The sequence below is a fragment of the Cicer arietinum genome, chromosome 2 (genome assembly GCF_000331145.2).
Source record: "Cicer arietinum cultivar CDC Frontier isolate Library 1 chromosome 2, Cicar.CDCFrontier_v2.0, whole genome shotgun sequence".
NCBI classification, from domain to species: domain Eukaryota; kingdom Viridiplantae; phylum Streptophyta; class Magnoliopsida; order Fabales; family Fabaceae; genus Cicer; species Cicer arietinum.
The window spans coordinates 2,225,437-2,243,707 of record NC_021161.2 but is presented as its reverse complement, the minus strand read 5'-3'; the positions used below and the strand labels follow the sequence as shown (position 1 = coordinate 2,243,707).

The 18,271-nt window shown below is 29.6% G+C and overlaps 3 protein-coding genes across 3 annotated transcripts; 2 read left to right on the top strand and 1 right to left on the bottom strand.

The window, feature by feature from the left end:
- Positions 1 to 1,778: 1,778 nt before the first annotated feature.
- LOC101497668 (SNF1-related protein kinase catalytic subunit alpha KIN10-like) lies at positions 1,779 to 8,544 on the top strand. The gene is made up of 11 exons (XM_004489368.4): positions 1,779 to 1,978; positions 3,115 to 3,310; positions 3,566 to 3,750; positions 3,832 to 4,014; positions 4,140 to 4,271; positions 5,762 to 5,947; positions 6,055 to 6,144; positions 6,216 to 6,299; positions 6,685 to 6,825; positions 7,211 to 7,447; positions 7,948 to 8,544. The coding sequence occupies exons 2-11, from the start codon at positions 3,124 to 3,126 to the stop codon at positions 8,056 to 8,058; spliced, it is 1,536 nt and encodes a 511-aa protein (XP_004489425.1). The 5' UTR covers positions 1,779 to 1,978; positions 3,115 to 3,123; the 3' UTR covers positions 8,059 to 8,544.
- A 529-nt stretch (positions 8,545 to 9,073) lies between these two features.
- LOC101497339 (SNF1-related protein kinase catalytic subunit alpha KIN10-like) lies at positions 9,074 to 12,161 on the top strand. The gene is made up of 7 exons (XM_004489367.4): positions 9,074 to 9,205; positions 9,607 to 9,805; positions 10,189 to 10,373; positions 10,554 to 10,736; positions 10,849 to 10,980; positions 11,243 to 11,428; positions 11,946 to 12,161. The coding sequence occupies exons 2-7, from the start codon at positions 9,616 to 9,618 to the stop codon at positions 12,021 to 12,023; spliced, it is 954 nt and encodes a 317-aa protein (XP_004489424.1). The 5' UTR covers positions 9,074 to 9,205; positions 9,607 to 9,615; the 3' UTR covers positions 12,024 to 12,161.
- Positions 12,162 to 15,661: 3,500 nt separating this feature from the next.
- On the bottom strand, positions 15,662 to 17,130 carry LOC101492601 (uncharacterized). Its single transcript, XM_004489437.4, has one exon. It carries the CDS (start codon positions 17,036 to 17,038, stop codon positions 15,749 to 15,751), a length of 1,290 nt encoding a protein of 429 aa, XP_004489494.1. The 5' UTR covers positions 17,039 to 17,130; the 3' UTR covers positions 15,662 to 15,748.
- Between the last annotated feature and the right edge of the window lie 1,141 nt (positions 17,131 to 18,271).

Here is an 18,271-nt window from a genome sequence, read left to right as displayed (position 1 = left end):
TTTATTTTTTTAATAATAACAAATTGTATTCCTATGTAATACATTTTCATTAAGGTAGTTTGGAAAATATAATTAACTTTTTATCACATTTAAATTAGATTAATCAATATTCTAAATTAACATGAGATTAAAATTGGAGAAATTAATTAGCAACAATTTCATAACTTTTATTAATCTATTTTATTAGTCTTCCGGTCACCATCATGGTCCATTTATCACATCACATTTTATTAATATTTTTTTCTCAATATTTTGTTCGACTTCCAATACAGAACAGAGTATAAGAGTAAGGATATCCAATAACTATTTTATTTTTTACTTAATTGAATTCTTGGGTTTCCTATTTTCAACCCCTCACGTAATTAGTTCTCATTTAAAAAATTCAATTTTTTATTCCCAAATTTTTGAACTCAAAAGTGGGTGATGTAATATAAAATCTGTATATTATAAATTCACATGAATGATTCCATATTACAATAATTTTCTATATAAAAACTTCTTAAAAGAATTTTGTATATTTTAATTATGATTTATTTTTTAAATTAAATTGAAAAATAATGAAAGAAAATTGGGTGGAAATTTCGATGAATATGAAGGTGCCACATAAAAATTACTTTATTTAGAATTACCTCTATTTATGATATATAACAGATATATTTCTTACATTTTTAATTTATAAAAAGTTACTTACAGCTTATTATTATATATATGATTTGATTAGATTAGGTACAGGATATTCCCACATTTTTAAGTAAAAATTAGAGTACAAGACACCAGATAACCTAACTTTAATATGATTTTTATTTTGGGAAACTAACATATGATTATTTTTACCGTCTAACTTTAATATGATTAATTTATTTTGACAATTGTCTAAAAAAATCTTATTTTGATCAATAAATTATTATATAGTAAATTAGCTCTAGGGAATGAAAACTCATTTCTGAAGTATTGAATTATACCTCAAAATTAAAATAAAAAATTATTTTTACCAATTTATATACGTACAAAATATAAATAAGTACAAGTATAAATATAAAATATATATTCTCACTATTTTAAAATTAATTTTATGGACAAAAATATTAATAAAGTATTAGATTTGATATGTGAAAAACAATTTCCATATTAATTTGTAGATTACATGACAACAAGTTTCCATATAAAAAGTTTCTAAAATTATCTTGGATATTATAATAATTATCATTAATTTGATTGAAAAATTAAAAATAACCAAAATGCATTGGGCGACTTTGTGGTACTTCTGCATGGAATATATTCTCCCTCACTTAGACTATCTTGTTAAAGTGTGTTTCTTAATTGATAAGATAGTTTTTAAAATAAAGTGTGTCATCTGAATTATTGTATTTTATAATCTTAATTTTTTTGTTATAAAAATAATTAGAGGATTATATTTTTATCTTATCATATTAATTTTCAACTCAACTCTTACCCTTAAATAAAATTTTAACAAAAGACTTAGAATATAATAAGATGATAAGATCAACTTATCACATAATGACTCATTAAAAGTTAGATTGAAACATGATAGAATCAATACGTTGTGACAACATTATGGTAATTTAAGTGAGCTCCACAATTTTCGAACTAAATAAACCAACAAAATATTCTTTGCAAATCAATTTTTTTTTAAAACATTTATTTTTTCAAAAGTAAAAATTAATATTCTTATATTCACCACAAACACACAAGTATAAAAAAGGACAAAAGAAGCAAATTGCGTGGGGAATGTAAAAAAAGAAAAAGAGAGTGAAAAACGCAGCGTTTTTTTTGTCTTCTTCTTCAGCACAATACAATCGAAGCATCAACAATAACATAGCAACGCTTTTCTTCATTCATTCATCATCGTCACGTTTATTTTCCATTCATTCACAATTCACAACACTTTTTTTAGGGTTTCTACACTCTCTCTATTTCTTTCTCATACTTCAACTTGCGTTTTCTCGATTACTCGCTGGTGAGGATTCCCGCTTCTCTATTTTTTTCTTTCTAATTTTATGTCCTTTTGATTTCGAATTTGCATGCATGCGTTTTATGCGTTTCGTGATTTTTCTTGTCGTTTTGATTCGAAGATTCTGTTTCGAGTCTCCGTTTTGTGGATCTGGATTTATTCGTTGATGAATTGTGAAATTTTGTACCTGAAGATAAAGTTTTACACTATTTACAGATAGAAGAAGGTTTTTTTATATGATTTTATTTGAATTTGAATTTGTATTCATTCAGTTAGAACTAGAACTTCTGCTTTTTTTTTTCAGGATTATTTAAGTATGTATGTTTCTTTTTTTTGAAAAATTGAACTGTGTTTATTTTATTGTGAAGAGTTGGTTTTGAACACTGACATTATAGATGGAAAATTGAATTAGATTTGTTCAGGAGGGTTGGATTTTATGTTAGTATAGAATAATTGAGAGAAGATTGTTGTAAGTGTGATGGAAAGGAATCGAAGTAACTGTATTAGGGGATGTGTTTTTGAGAAGGGGAAGTAGGGTTTATGTTTGTGTAGAAACAATTGAGGGAAGATTGTTGTAAGTGTGGTGGAAACTGGAAAGGAAATGAGGTATCTATCTGAGGTGATGATTTTTTAGAAGAGTGGTTTAAAGGTGGATTTAAGGTTAAAACCCTAGAGGGTTTTTGTCGCCTTTATGCTACATGGCGTATTTGAATTGCAGTTTCCTCTTTTCTGTTTGGCCTCATGTGCTATCGACCTATCGTGGATCCTTATAAAGAAAATAAGTATACTTCTTATTTGGTTTTCTGTGATCATTCCTGTTTGCATCCAATTATATACACTGTTTAAGGTTGGCAAGGGTAAAAAATGCCACTAACTCAACAAAGTAAGTCATTAATTGTGTTTTAAAACACAATTAGGATTTATAACTTATTGGAGTAAAATTATGCTGTGGATGGCAATTAAATTTGTACAATTGTTATAAATCTGGTGGCGATTTTTTGCCACTTTGCATATGATCCCATCATTTATTTATTTGATTTCATATCCAATATTTGCTTCGATCTGTTTTGCATGTGCGTATCCATTTAATTTACTTTGACTTGTTTAAGTTTCATATTGTTTCTTTCCGTATTTTCCTCTAGATTTCAAAAATGGACGGAACAGCTGGCCCTGGTGGAAGTGCGAATGGGTTTCTTCGAAATTATAAAATGGGAAAAACACTTGGCATTGGGTCCTTTGGCAAGGTGAAAATTGCAGAGCATGTATTGACTCGTCATAAAGTTGCCATAAAGATTCTTAACCGCCGCAAGATAAAGAACATGGAAATGGAAGAAAAAGGTCTGTATCTTTGAATCCCAATGATACTTACTCCCTATCAAATTGCTGGACTTTATTTTAATTGTTTGTAGTTTTTACCAGTTTTTTCAGTATAATTTTGTATGCATAGGTTCAGGAACATATTCTGTGTATTTGGATTTTGGAGATTGATGATTGAATTTTTAAGTTATAGTTCAAATTTATTTGTGATTAGTTCAACTAAGTAATGGTTGATTAAATATGCTTATAATATTTTTTATCTTCAATTTGTTGCAGTGAGAAGGGAAATCAAAATTTTAAGATTGTTCATGCATCATCACATTATACGTCTTTATGAGGTTGTAGAAACCCCTACGGACATATATGTGGTGATGGAATATGTGAAATCTGGAGAGCTCTTTGATTACATAGTGGAAAAGGGTAGGTTGCAAGAAGATGAAGCCCGGAGTTTCTTCCAGCAGGTATAATATCTTCAGTTTTGTGTACATCAGAAACTTATACTTGTCACAGAGTATTTAAGCCAACTTCTATTTTGGAAGCAGATAATCTCTGGTGTGGAGTACTGTCACAGGAATATGGTAGTTCATAGAGACCTGAAACCTGAGAATTTACTTTTGGACTCAAAATGCAATGTCAAGATTGCTGATTTTGGCTTGAGCAACATCATGCGTGATGGTCACTTTCTTAAGACAAGTTGTGGAAGTCCTAACTATGCAGCTCCAGAGGTTTGTGCATCTTTGGATTGCAAATTTGTTATTGAATAAGTTATTATTATCATTGTTAATTTTGAAAGTCTACATTTTCTTCATCCTATGATTCATTTTCTTGGTCAATCTGTTACTATTTATAGGTTATTTCTGGGAAATTATATGCTGGACCTGAAGTAGATGTTTGGAGCTGTGGTGTGATTTTATATGCTCTTCTCTGTGGCACTCTTCCTTTTGATGATGAAAATATTCCCAACCTCTTTAAAAAAATAAAGGTATAATTTATTTTTTATTTTTCCTCTTTGTTTTTGTGAGTTTTTAGCAGTGTTTCAAATACCAACTATAGCCACACTATGGCATAACAGAATTTGAACAAACTACGATTGTTCTGCGATTTACCATTACATTATTAACTTCTAAGAGAAAATAATGCTTAATTCCCCAAGTCCTGATATAACATATTAGTAACAATACTAAAAGAATCAAGAACTGTATTAAATTAATTGAGTTCAGTAGCAACGGATGAATTTGGACGAAAGGAAAATAAGTGCAAGGTAAGGAACCATCGAGAGGTAAAGGCCTATGGTTGAAAACATGTTTGTCAAACTTTTGAGTTAATTCATAGAACTGTACGAGCTCATGACTCTACACATCAAAATTGAGATCACACATATAAAATTGCTTTTGTGCAAATCTGAGGAGACTCTTATAGATTCACGAGTTTGAGTATGATTGAAAATAACCACCCTTGGTTGTTTAATTTCCTCAGACATGCCCGAAATTACAATGGTCTAGTGTTTTATAAAAACTCATGATGCAGCAGCTGAACCTTTGATAAGGATTCATAGTACACAAAACATTAACCTCCCCGTTGTAGCACTCCACTGATACATCTAGTATCCCAACGCGAACCAGTCTGCAATGAGGTGAACCATGGTATATTTAGTCTCAATCCCATAACTCCCAACATAAACAAAGTCATGAGCCAAAAGACACAAACAAATCCATTGTTCCAAGTTTGCAATGACCCCAGCAGGCCATCAAGGTGAATGAACTCAACTTTGATGAGCTAAACCTAGCTTTAGCAAGCTAAATCCAGCTCCAGCAAGAGGAACCCAGTCCCACCAGTCTTCAGTAATTTTAAACCTGTGTGCTGAGTTGTGAACTTGTGATTTATGAATTTGTCTATCAATTTTGAGTTATGATACTATGTTTGTGCATGTTTTGTCTTGGTCAGTCTAGTGTTTGTTTACAGAGTATGGTTTTCTTTATTACTAAGTTCGAATGTTGAATATTTAATATGCACATAGTATGAAAGTGCTAAATTATGTTTAAATACTAAGATAGAAGTGTTATCAATTACTTTTGTATTAAGCAAACTCTTATGAGTATGAAGATTTCATTTTGTTTACATAGACTCTTGATTTTGACAAACCTTGGTCCTTCATCTTGAAACTTATATAATCCTACTCATCTATCAAATTTTCACTCCTTTCCTTCCACAATCTCACGATTCTTATCTGTCTGAGTTTTGATGCATGATCTACAATACATTACTCTAGGGATTTCATTATGTAAGGCAGTTCAGTCTTATGTGCTAAAAGTGCAATATTAATAAAAACTTTTAATTAACCCATTGGATGACTCTTCTTTTGAGAACCCCATAATTCAAAGCAGGATTATCATTTATCTCTCAAATGATGCTCTTCACAAATAATTTTTATTTTGCTTCTGAAGTATTCCTTCCTCCTGTCCTTTGTTATAGGGTGGGATATATACACTTCCTAGTCATCTATCTCCTGGTGCCAGAGATTTGATACCAAGGCTTCTTGTTGTGGATCCCATGAAGAGGATGACCATACCTGAGATACGACAACACCCATGGTTCCAAGTTCGTCTGCCGCGTTATTTAGCGGTGCCACCACCAGATACACTTCAACAAGCCAAAAAGGTTTGGTTTTCTTTTTGTGTTTCTGTGGCCCACTAGTTACAATTGGTTGTGTGTTATAATATGGCTCTTGTATTAATCACTGCAAAACTAATGCCGTGGTTTTGCAGATTGATGAGGAGATTCTTCAGGAGGTGGTAAATAAGGGATTTGACAGGAATCAATTGGTTGAGTCCCTTAGCAACAGGATACAAAATGAGGTTTGTTTCCTTCATTTTGCACCTTATGTACCTACCAGAGGTTGCTTCTTAATGCCGTCAATTTATTTCAGGGTACTGTAACTTACTATTTGTTATTGGACAACCGTTTTCGTGTTTCCACTGGCTATCTCGGAGCTGAGTTTCAAGAGACAATGGTGGGTTTGTTTTCTCTTCAATTACTTACACTTTCATTAGTTATTTGTCTTTAGTAAGTGATTCAGTCATTTAGCTTATATCTAATAGTTGCTAGAAACACATTTTTAACTTGCTTTTAAATTGTATTCCCATGGGAATATGCAGCAGTCTCAAAATTGCCTGTTACACTCTAAATAGTATTCTCATGAGTAAATTGTGCTTCAAACTTATCTTCCTAGCTTGAACATAGTTGTTTATGTAGTTTGTTACCATGGAAATTGTAGGTTTTCTATTCTTGTTATTTTATTTCTTTGTATGCCATTTTAGAACAGGATATTTAATGTGACCGCTCGATACTATGTCATTTTAGCTCATTAGTTTTGGTTTTATAATGTGACTGCTCAGGATTCTGGTTTGAACCATGTCCACTCCAGTGAAGTTGCTTCTCCAGTTGTTGGACACCGCTTTTCAGGGTATATGGATTATCAAGGAGTAGGAACGAGGCAACAGTTCCCTGTTGAGAGAAAATGGGCCCTTGGGCTTCAGGTGCCGTATTTTACTTAGTTTTCTTCTTCTTCATATTGAATCTGGTTTCCTTAACGATTTTATATTGCTTAGCATCTTTAATTCATTCCACCATATCACCAGCTAGGATTCCTTGCTGTTAATACAATAATTGTTGGATGTCTGTGATTGTTTCAACTGAATCTGTGTCTCTCTTTTGAGTGTGAACTATCAAATTTGTTGTTTGATGGCATTACTCTGTTACTTATGTGCTTCCTTTTTTCTCTTTGGGTGTAAACACATCACCTGTTGGTATTAATCTGTTGTCACTACTAGTTGCCATCTGAAATATTGAAGTTTAGACGTACTTGTTTTACCTATAACTGATGCCTTTAAGCTGTTGGTTCTGTTTGTTAACTTGTGACAGTCTCGAGCCCAACCTCGTGAAATAATGGCCGAGGTCCTTAAAGCTCTGCAAGAATTGAATGTCTGTTGGAAAAAAATTGGACACTATAACATGAAGTGCAGATGGGTTGTTAGCATCCCTGATAATCACGGAGGAATGGTTAACAATTCTGTGCATAGTAATAATTACCTCGGAAATGTCAGCATTATTGAGAATGAAGCTGTTCCTAAGTCAAATGTAGTCAAGTTTGAAGTGCAGGTTGTTATCCTGATAACCCTAATCTTTGTTGCATTTTAGATTTAAATGAATTGTTTAATTACAGACTTAATACTGATTTTTCATTGCCATTGATTCACTGATGCTCATGAGCAGAAGAACCCTTTGCCAAACATTAATGGTTTAAAGCCACAGTTGAAGAGTCTTCAAAATTTTCCCTTCCTCCAATCTTCTATTTTTCGAGTACTAGACTATTTGATTGACATGTTTTAAGTCATCATTATTGCTATATTTTGGTTCTTTGGACTTCCTATCAAATATTTCTTCTCATAAATAGTGTTTGGTAATCTATTAGAAAAGACGTCAACTGCATTCAACCATAACCCACTAGTTATTGCTTCTCCATTTACAGCTTGGAAATTAATGCTAACAAGGAAACAAATACACGACTCATACTTTACTAGTATTGTATGTGTCTGCAGATTGATATTCTCTTGTTGATTACTAATTCTTCTGTAATTTTGTGTTGATATCTTTTACAGCTCTACAAAACTCAGGAGAAATATCTGCTTGATCTTCAAAGGGTTGAGGGCCCCCAGTTTCTTTTCTTGGATCTTTGTGCCGCTTTCCTCGCACAGCTCCGTGTTCTCTAGTGTTCAAAAATAGTACACTCACATGGGGGACATGAATTGGTGTCCTATGTTGCATGTGAATAAGCTTAAGTTGTACATATAATTGCCCTTTCAGTATGGGTTGACCTTATATTTTGTACTTTTAGTATACCCCCAGTTTTTATTTTGGGTGATTATGATTATGAGGCAATCCTAAATATGGTATTTCGCTTCCCTTTTCACAGTGAATTGAGTTTTTCTCAATCCTGTGACAATGTGTGGGAATGTTATGGAAGGAAAATAGTTTCCATCATCAGACACATCTATTATTAATTAATGGTATTGAACCTTAATGTAATTGACTATTTATTACTTGGGAGCTGTGGGGCTGTTTTCCAAATCTGCATTCAACATTAGCTTGCAGATTAGTCTTTTCTCCCCCGCTCCCCTTGCATCAGATTGCTGTTCAACTTATGTAATTGAATGCTCATTATTTATTATTATTATTAGAAATTGTTTTGGTTGTCATTTGTAAATATTTATGATACTTATTGTTGATTGAAAAGATTCAAATATGTATTTGATTTGGAAGTTTATGTCTGAATGATGGTTTTTGAGGAAGAATGTAATTGACAGGGATACAAAATTTTACATAGACGTTAAGTCATATGTAATTCTAAAGCTATTTGTAATTCTTTTGTTTTTAAAACTAGAAGAAGAAAAAAATCAAAATAGATGATACTTGATTCAAAAGGTTTTATTAAAATCATTTTATGTAACTGATTTTTAAAACATGAAAGTGAAAACATGCGAATATTTGTATTTATCAACTAAGTAGATAAGTACTAGTAAATAAATATGAACAATGATAACGCCTTAGAAAACAAAAGTACGGCCTTGTTAACCGAAAAGAGACGCAAACCAATTAGAACAAAATTTCACTTCTTTATTTTCTTCGCAAGTTGTATTTGTTTATTACATAACTGTATTTTAGTTTTCGTTCCTTCTTTTACTATTTTTATCATCATCATCATAAATAATTAATTAAATATCATATAATTCATATAGATGTATATGTATATTCGTTGTATAGGTTCTTGGTTATTCCCTTTCATACCAATTTTCCACTGTTTGATCAAACTCAATTATTAGTCTCTAACCAATCTTAAGTACTACTTTTCCACTACAGGTACTCTTACCAATTATTAGTCCCTTCCCTTTTGTTAACTTTTATTATTTTATCATAATAGTATGTTTTATCTTTTGCACTTTCAACGAGTGTTATAAATTGTAGTTGTAGTTGCAATACAATCTTTGATATTGCGGTAAAGTTCAATCACAATTGTGACATAGTTGTAAAAGGCTTGAAAACCATTAAATTGTGTATGCAACTACGGTTGCAAGTTTGTTTAGTGTTGTTTAATCAAACATAAAATTGTCAGATTCAATTCTAAACTAATTAGAAGTTTGTTTAAATTTTTAAACAAAAATAATTTTAAAATCTATGTAAAAAATTATTTATTTTAATAATTTTTTTATATAAAGCAAAATTCATTTTTTATTTGATCACAATTATAAATTTTCCTCTAGATTTTAAAAATGGAGGGATCAAATAGCAGTGGTGGGGAAAGTGTGGATTTGTATCTAAAAAATTATAAGTTGGGAAAGACACTTTGCAATTGGTCATTTGGCAAGGTGAAATTTGCAGAGCATGTATTGACTGGTCATAAAGTTTCCATTTATATCATTAATTGCCGTTGGACAAAGAACATACAAATGGAAGAAAAAGGTATGTATCCTTTGCATATCAACGATTTTTAAGTTAAGGGATACCATTTTAATTTTAAGAAGATTCCGAATTCAATTTCGAAAATTAACAAAATCACTAATTTATTCGTATTTATTTATAAAAAAAATTCAAGTTTAATTTAATAGCTATACATCGATGCTGTAAATAAATTTACGCATATATCAAATCAAATTTCAATACTCTAGTGTAAATAGATGTTAAGAAGTAAAACTGTTATGTAACAATATAATAAAATATCATTAATTAGACTATCTATGTATATAGTTATTAAATTTATAATGGTCAATCTCTACAACTGACTTTGAATGTATTGGTTGATTCAATTTATGCTTATAAAAAAATTTATTCTTCAATTGTTGCAGTTAGAAGAGAAATTAATATTTTAAAAATGTTAAGTCATCCTCACATAATACAAGTTTATGGGGTGGTAGAAACCTCAACAGAGATATATGTTATTATGGAGTACATGGAATTTGGAGAGCTTTTTGATTATATAGTAGAAAAGGGTAGGTTACAAGAAGATGAAGCTCGCAAATTTTTTCAGCAGGTACAAATTTTTATTATTGAATTACATTTTATAGACACTAGTGTCATTTTAATTAATAATAATAATTTATACTATACACAATTTATAAAAGAAAAATAAAATCTCCCTATTGCAATATGCATGGTGGATTTAGAAACTTATATGGTTAATTGTATAATTAAATTTGTGTTTTGGAATCAGATAATCTCTGGTGTGGAGTATTGTCACAACAATATGGTGGTTCATAGAGACTTAAAGGTTGAAAATATACTTTTGGACTCAAAATTAAATATCAAGATTAGTGATTTTGGCTTGAGCAACACTATACATTATGGTCAGTTATTTAAGACAAGTTGTGGAAGTGCTAACTATGCAGCTCCAGAGGTTTGTAAAATATTTATTGTGGTGTTATTGCTGTTTTTATAATTGAGAATCAATATTTTCCAACTCCCATTGATTCATATTAATTTTTTAGTCCAAATGTTATTTTTCATAGGTTATCTCTGGGAAATTATATGATGGACCTAAAGTAGATATTTGGAGTTGTGGTGTAATTTTATATGCTCTTCTATGTGGTTCTCTTCCTTTTGATGATGAAAACATTCCCATCCTCTACAAAAAAATAAAGGTACAAATTTATTATTATTATTATTATTAAAGGTTAATGGTTATACATTCACGGAGTAAAATAGTTTTATTTTGAAAATCTCTTAATTCAAATTAAATTTATCTTTTAAATTATGTATAGATATTTTGTATTTTATCAATTAATCACATTCGTTAGATTATTAAAAATATTTAATTTATTTATTTTAAGATATATAAATAGTGATTTGTGATTAAAATTTTTTATGCTAGAGTATATTAAAATTAATCTCAATTTTCAATAGGGTGGTATATACAGTCTTTCTAGTCATTTATCACCTGGTGCTAGTGATTTGATATCAATGATGCTTGAGGTGGATCCAATGAAGAGGATTACTATACTTGAAATACACCAACACCCTTGGTTCACTATTTCTCTGCCACATTATTTGGTAATGCCACCACAAGATACAATGCAACAAGCCAAAAAGGTTTGGTGTTTTCTTATATTTTGGTTCTCAAATTTTGTTAATTTTTTGTTCATGATAATTCTTGTTTAAATATTGTCTTCTACATATCTTTGCAAAATGGCAATCTAAATAGACAAATATTAATATTAGTTTTTTTTTTTTATGTGTAGAAAAAGATAAGTATATTAATTATTATAATGGTATTTGTTTTCTATACCACTAATATTTTTGATAGAACACGTGTCTCAGTATCTGATAAGTGTCAATTTTCGACAATGACACATTGATTACATTTAATTACTTCATTTTTTTAATTTATTATTGATGTCGACATATCAGTGTTGTGTTTAATATCTGTATTAATATTAATATTTGATAGATATTTTTTTCATTTACTAATATTTGTACTCGATTCTTAAAATCATTCAATTGCTTCAACCCTTACCTCAAACCAATTCAGCTATTTAATCTAATTGTTTGGTGGAAAAGGCTATATGTTTTGGTCAACTAATGTTTCTTTGAACTATTTTGTTTTTAGGTATTAAAGTTGCAATCTTCTAACGGTATTGGAGATGAGGCGAAGCTTAAGGCATGTGCTGAAACATTTATAAGCTAAGGCTATAGAGTTTCGTGTTTTGTTGAATTTTTCAATTTCTCATTTTTTTCCTTCTTCAAAAACTTTATATGGCTTCTTCCAAAACCTTTATATTGATTCTCTAAGAACTACTTTACTTATGATCATAGAAGAAACTATGGCTCGACAATTTTAGTTGTAAAAATTATCTTATCTACTATCGAGATTGAGTATGTTTCTACCAAAAAAATTTGTAAAAAATTTATTTAAATGTATGGACGAAAAATTATATACATCAACTCGGTTATATTCGACAGGTTTGTTTGACATTACATATTATTCGAGTATTATTCATTTTGAAAAGAATTTTACTATCTATGTTAGATATAAGAATATTGACATTTGATGTAATTGAATTTGTGTTGTTAAAAAATGATGACGAATACTTAAGCAGAGAAAATATGAAACTTATCATTTGATCGATAAGTTTTGTCAAATATGTAATCACTTCAATCATAGTTAGGGCCAGCTTAATACATTAAGAGACCTAAAGCGAAACTATTAGATAGAACCTTTTAAAAAATTATTAAATAAATTATTAATAATTTATTTAATAACTATAGAAAATTTCTTTAGTAGAATTAATAGTATTTTCAAATCTATTTTCTCTATATTCTTCAAAAAATAAAAGAAGACATTTCAACTATTCTACAACAACGTCAAGAACTCATGTAAAATTTTTCATCTTTTAGTTGAAGAAGAAAATAGTCTGTATACTACCACTCCAATAACTCGTGTTAGCAATATGTTTACTACTTGTTTCATGATTTCTCAATTTATAACTAATATTTTGAATATAAGCAATGTGCTCACTTTTTGTCTCATAATTTCTCAATTTATAATTATTATTTCTCTTATCCCTACTATCTTCGTTAGCTAATTTAGTTGTATTAAAAAAATATTAAATAATTTGTAATAAAAATATGTTTTATTTAATTTATATAAGATTTTATCGGTTGACAACAAAAGCTAACACGAAGGTTTCACTATAATATTTTACATATCAATTCAAATAAATAATAATTCTGTCCAAATTTAAAAATTAAAATTTTTTTTGAAGCCTTTCTTGTTTCTGTATAGGTTAAAATATTTTTTATTATATATTATTAGGCCTTTATATTTTATAAAAATTTAATTTAAAAAAACAATTTTTGGCGAGGCCTAAAGCAAGGGCTTTACACGTCTCTCCATTGTGCCGGCTCTGATCATAACACAAATTTGGTGGGCCTTTCCTCAGTCATAGTCATGTGTTAGCCCAACAAGTTTTACTTAAAAAGAAAAGACATTAATATGAGGCCCAAAAAGCAGAAAGTAGAAAGTTATTTTTTGAATAAAAAAGCAGAAAGTGTACATTAACTAAAAAAATACTTTGCAATAGTATTTATTAGTGTGTGACATACAGTATTTGTATGAAAAATAAAAAGGAATAAACTTGCTCGTTTTGTAGTGTGTGACATACAGTATAGTGTGAAGTTTGTACAAAGGTACACGGAACCTCTATTGATTTTAAAAAGTAAATAGGATCTCTGTTAAAAAAATATTTAGAAACCAACAAAAACCACAACATATTTAGGATTTAGTAACATTTTAGCAAGTGTTCGATATCACCAATTTATATTCTTAATATTTAAAATATCATTAGTTACATTTAATAAATATTACTAATATTACAATATGTAAAAAATGTTACTAATTTGTGTATAAAAAAAGTGAATCTACCAAATGCTCAAGAACGTAAATTTAATAGTGAAAACATGGCATACAACATTTTCTTAAGAGGCACACATTTAAGATTTTATTAATTTTTTGTCTAAATTTTATCATTCGAGATGTTATATACAAAAGCTAATGCAAGAAAAGAATGAACTCCGAAAAAGAGAAGACATCTTCAAACAAGATTTTGATATAGACAAATAAAATTCAATAAACTACCGCAATTTATTTAGTTATGATATCATGCATCACTTTGATATTAACTACCGCAAACAAATCTTTTACTAAAAAAACATTATCCTATTTTACTATCCTCAATACTACAAAGTCCCAATCACCAAAAAGTGGGCATGACATATTTTTATTAAGAAAATAATGGAACTATAATTTTTCAATTAATTAGAATTAAACTTAGCACTTGCAAACATTTTCTCAATAGTGTGCTGCTTCTTTTTTTTATATTCTCACAAATAGAATCAATTGCTTGCATAATATAATATGCTTTCATCTTTCTTAGCAATGAACAACTAATTAGGGAGTTGTTTATTCATTTTTATAATAATAATTAGAAAAATCTTAAATATAATTAAGTTTGACTTAATCTACATGTGTAATTGAAGATGTCATTGTGGAATGGAATGCTCTTATGCCACGTGGAAGCTAATTATGGAATCATATGAATCCATTTCACTAGAAGTCTAAAATAGAATGATATACTATATACCTTTTAATAACATTTTGTACAAGATATTAATATAAAGTTGTATCTTGAGCTTTTAATTGATTGTGCTTATTAGTGATAGAGTCTTATCTTGATGTATGAGGAAGCTTCCTCAAACCAAGAAGAATCCCAATGCAACCGTAGATACCAATGAAAATATTTTGGAGTTGTGAATTGTAGTCTCATACTTTAATATACAAATTTTCAACAGCTGTTATCAAAATATATTTGATATAATATTATAATTTGAAGGTATGAAATAAATAAATAAAAAATGTTAACTAGTCCTATCCAAAGTTTCAATCTCTATAATTAATTTAACTTATCGTTTTATGATATTAACTGTATCTAAAAGTACACAAATCACTTAGTAACTGAAATGAATTGTAGTTTATAAACGTTCACTCTCTTCGTCACACTGAAGATGTCTTTTAACAAATAATAAAATTTTAAGAGTTTAAACTGCTTCAAGCTGACAATATTTCAGAAAAGTGGTACAATAGACTTGATGTTGGACCATTGACACTACAAGGATAGCCGAAGTCATTCACGAGGGTTAACTAACTTATTACACTTAAAATCTCATCGAAATTGAGTCTAAAGATAGTTTATAAACACTCACTTTTCTTATTCCATTAAGACGTCTTTTAACTAAGGACAAAATCGTTTGTTACACCAAAAATCGGTTCGAATTCGTGCTTAAAGATAATTTATAAACATTTGATTTTCTTTTTCCATTAAGACGTCTTTTAAGGAAGGACAAAACTATGAAAGGATAATAACTTAAAAAAGCAGTGCAGCAGACCTGAGGTTTTAGAAACAGTCACATTTTTGTGTGCAAAGTGTTCAAATTGGTTCAACTTGTTTACACCCTTAAGCATCAAATACACTCATCTAAAAGCTTGAAACTATTGAGGCTGTTATTTTTGGTTTAAATCCTGAGTATCAGAAAGTGATATATAAAAATTAAGGTTGTTGAATGAATTTATATTGGACAATACTTTTGGTCAAACATAGTAAAATGCCAATGATGATGAGATAGCTTTTGTTGTAAAAAATTAGTATAATGTATAAAAATGATTTCAATACAGATGCACCATCTACTGAGTTTCCATTTTAAATCACTGATTCCATGATACTTCTAAAATGAATAAAAATAAAATATACTTTCATTAGAAATTAGCTATTACAAACTTTATGTTAAAATTCATATAATTTGGTTGACAATTAGCATACATTAAGCATAGAAATGAATAAATAACAAATATTAAAACTAATTGAATGAACCATTTTCAAGTAAGTTAACAAAGCAAATAGGAGGAAGATCAAGTGAATTCCATAGGAAAAGATCTCCATCATTACTTGACAAAGAAGAACTTTCCATTTCATTTGATGTTTCATGATTTTCTTCCATTTTCTCATCCTCATTCTTCTTCTTCTTTTTCTTTTCAATTCTGTTTTTGCTACATGATGCTTGAAGATTTGTAATTAATTGATCAGTTATATTTCCTCTTCCATTTGTGTTTCCTGATTCAAGTTTCAACTTCAAACATTCAGGTATTCCATTGAATGCATAAAGAGAAGCTGAAAATTTTCTCTCATATTTCATTCTTTTCATCACATTTCTTAGCATTGAAGGCTCATCACCTAAATTCTCTGCCTCCACTGGTTCCTCCATCTCTTCAGCAATCTCAAAAGGTGAGTAGTAACTACTAGATGGAGCTATATTGTCGAGAAATCGAAAATCCGGAACATCAAAATCATTGCCTTCTTCTCCTTCTTCACTTGATGAATTGCTATCACCACTTGAAGTTTGTGTCACATTGTTTGATTTGTTGTTGTTGTATTCCATATCCATATCATCCGCCTTATTGCAGCCATCCTTTTCGGTTAAACAAGACTCGAAACTACTCGAAATGTAATCAAATTGTGCAGTGTCATTGATGATATCATGGTTGCTTGCGCTATAATCTTCGTTATCATTAAGGAAATTGGTGAATTGATCAATTGAGAAATCTTTCAAACCATCTCCATACACATCTACTTGTTGCATCGGGACCAGATGGTCCTGGTCCTGATCATTAGTCTGTTGTTGCTCCTGATGCTCCCCTGAACTCCTGATCAGGTCACTGATCATAAGTGAAGTGGAACAAGTTGAGGAAGAAAACGAAGAATAAGAGTTATTCATATTCCTTTCTCTGAGCCTTTGAAGTAGGAGATTAGTGATCTTTGAAGAAAGAGCAGGACTAGTTGAAGATTGAGAACAAGGCCAAAAATTTGTTCGAGTGTTCGCACCTCGAAGCAAACAAGCAGCCTCATCATAAGCTCTTGCAGCTTCTTCAGCTGTATCAAATGTTCCTAACCAAACTCTTATCTTTTGAATGGTATCTTTGATCTCAGCTACCCATCTACCTGATGGCCTTTGCCTAACACCAACGAATCGCTTTCGCGTTCGCCTCGATCCTTCGAGTGATGCAGCTTCTTTCATCATCTCATCCCAAACTATGCTTCCATCACATATATTTCTCTCTTCTACTTCAACAATTTTTCTCTTCCTAGCCATTATGTTGAACACTTTTAAGCTCTATGTGTTTTATTTGGTTTTGTTTAAGGCTATAGATGAGTGAATATTCTTAGAAGAAATTGAAGTTTGGTTTTGTGATTTGTTTTGAGAAAGTTTGTGTTTTTATATATGTGAAGGGATAGTGAGTGAACCTTTGAACTAGTTGAGTTTATGAGTATGACCAAGTCATCTTAATTGGTTTTACTCATTTGTTTTGTTTATAATTTATGATTCTATATCCAAACATTTGGCAGTTTCTTAGTCTTTGTAATTGGTTTAACTTGTTTGACTTGGACAAAGAGTGATACATAGATTTGTGGTTTGTGTATGATTGATTAAATGTGAAGAGAATTTTATCATAATCCTATGCTGTGAGTGTAATAATGAATTGGTCATTGCCACTTCTTTTAATCTTTTATTTTATGTGATGATACAAACTAAATATGTGTGATCTATGATGTTTTTTATTTTAATTGGGGTTAAGTATGTTGTTAGTTTAAAAAAAAAAAAAACTATTGATGTTTAGTCCAAAATTCCTAATTAAGTGATTTTGATGAAAATTTTGAACAATTTTTGGTCTCTAAAATTATCGTTTGTTTAAGATTTAAATAAAAGTGATTATTAAATAAAATAATTTAGATATTAAATTTTGCATATGAAGTAGAAATTGATTTGTTTTTATTTATATCAGTGAAAACTCACTCTTCTAATCTTTTCTCTCATCTATCACATGCGTTAAAATCAAATTTTATTCCTACGCTTTTGAAACAATTTTTTATTTTAATTAGAAAAAAACTAATTTTTATAAATTTTGATTGATTTAAAGATCATATTTTTTTAGAAAAAACTACTTTTTAGTTAACAAATATGATTTTTTAATTCTCAAATAATCTATAACAAACGGACTCAAAATAGATTAATTTTATTTTTGGGGAAAGATTTGAGAGGAAGATATCTTCCTTGCCATTTTGTCCAAGGCATGAAGGGAGATGTTAAAAGTAAAACACAATACTTAACATCAGTTATCAATTAAGACATAAAGAAAAACAACAAAAATGGCCAAAACCAATGGGCTATTAGCAGGAACTAAACTGCTTAACTAGCTTAAGTTAATTTTGGATTTTACCTTATACAAACTATGATTGCCTATTTTTGCCTTTATTAAATTTGTACTTTTGTGAATTTTCACTAGGGAAAAGAAATAAACTAAAAAACAAAAAGTATATCACAAAA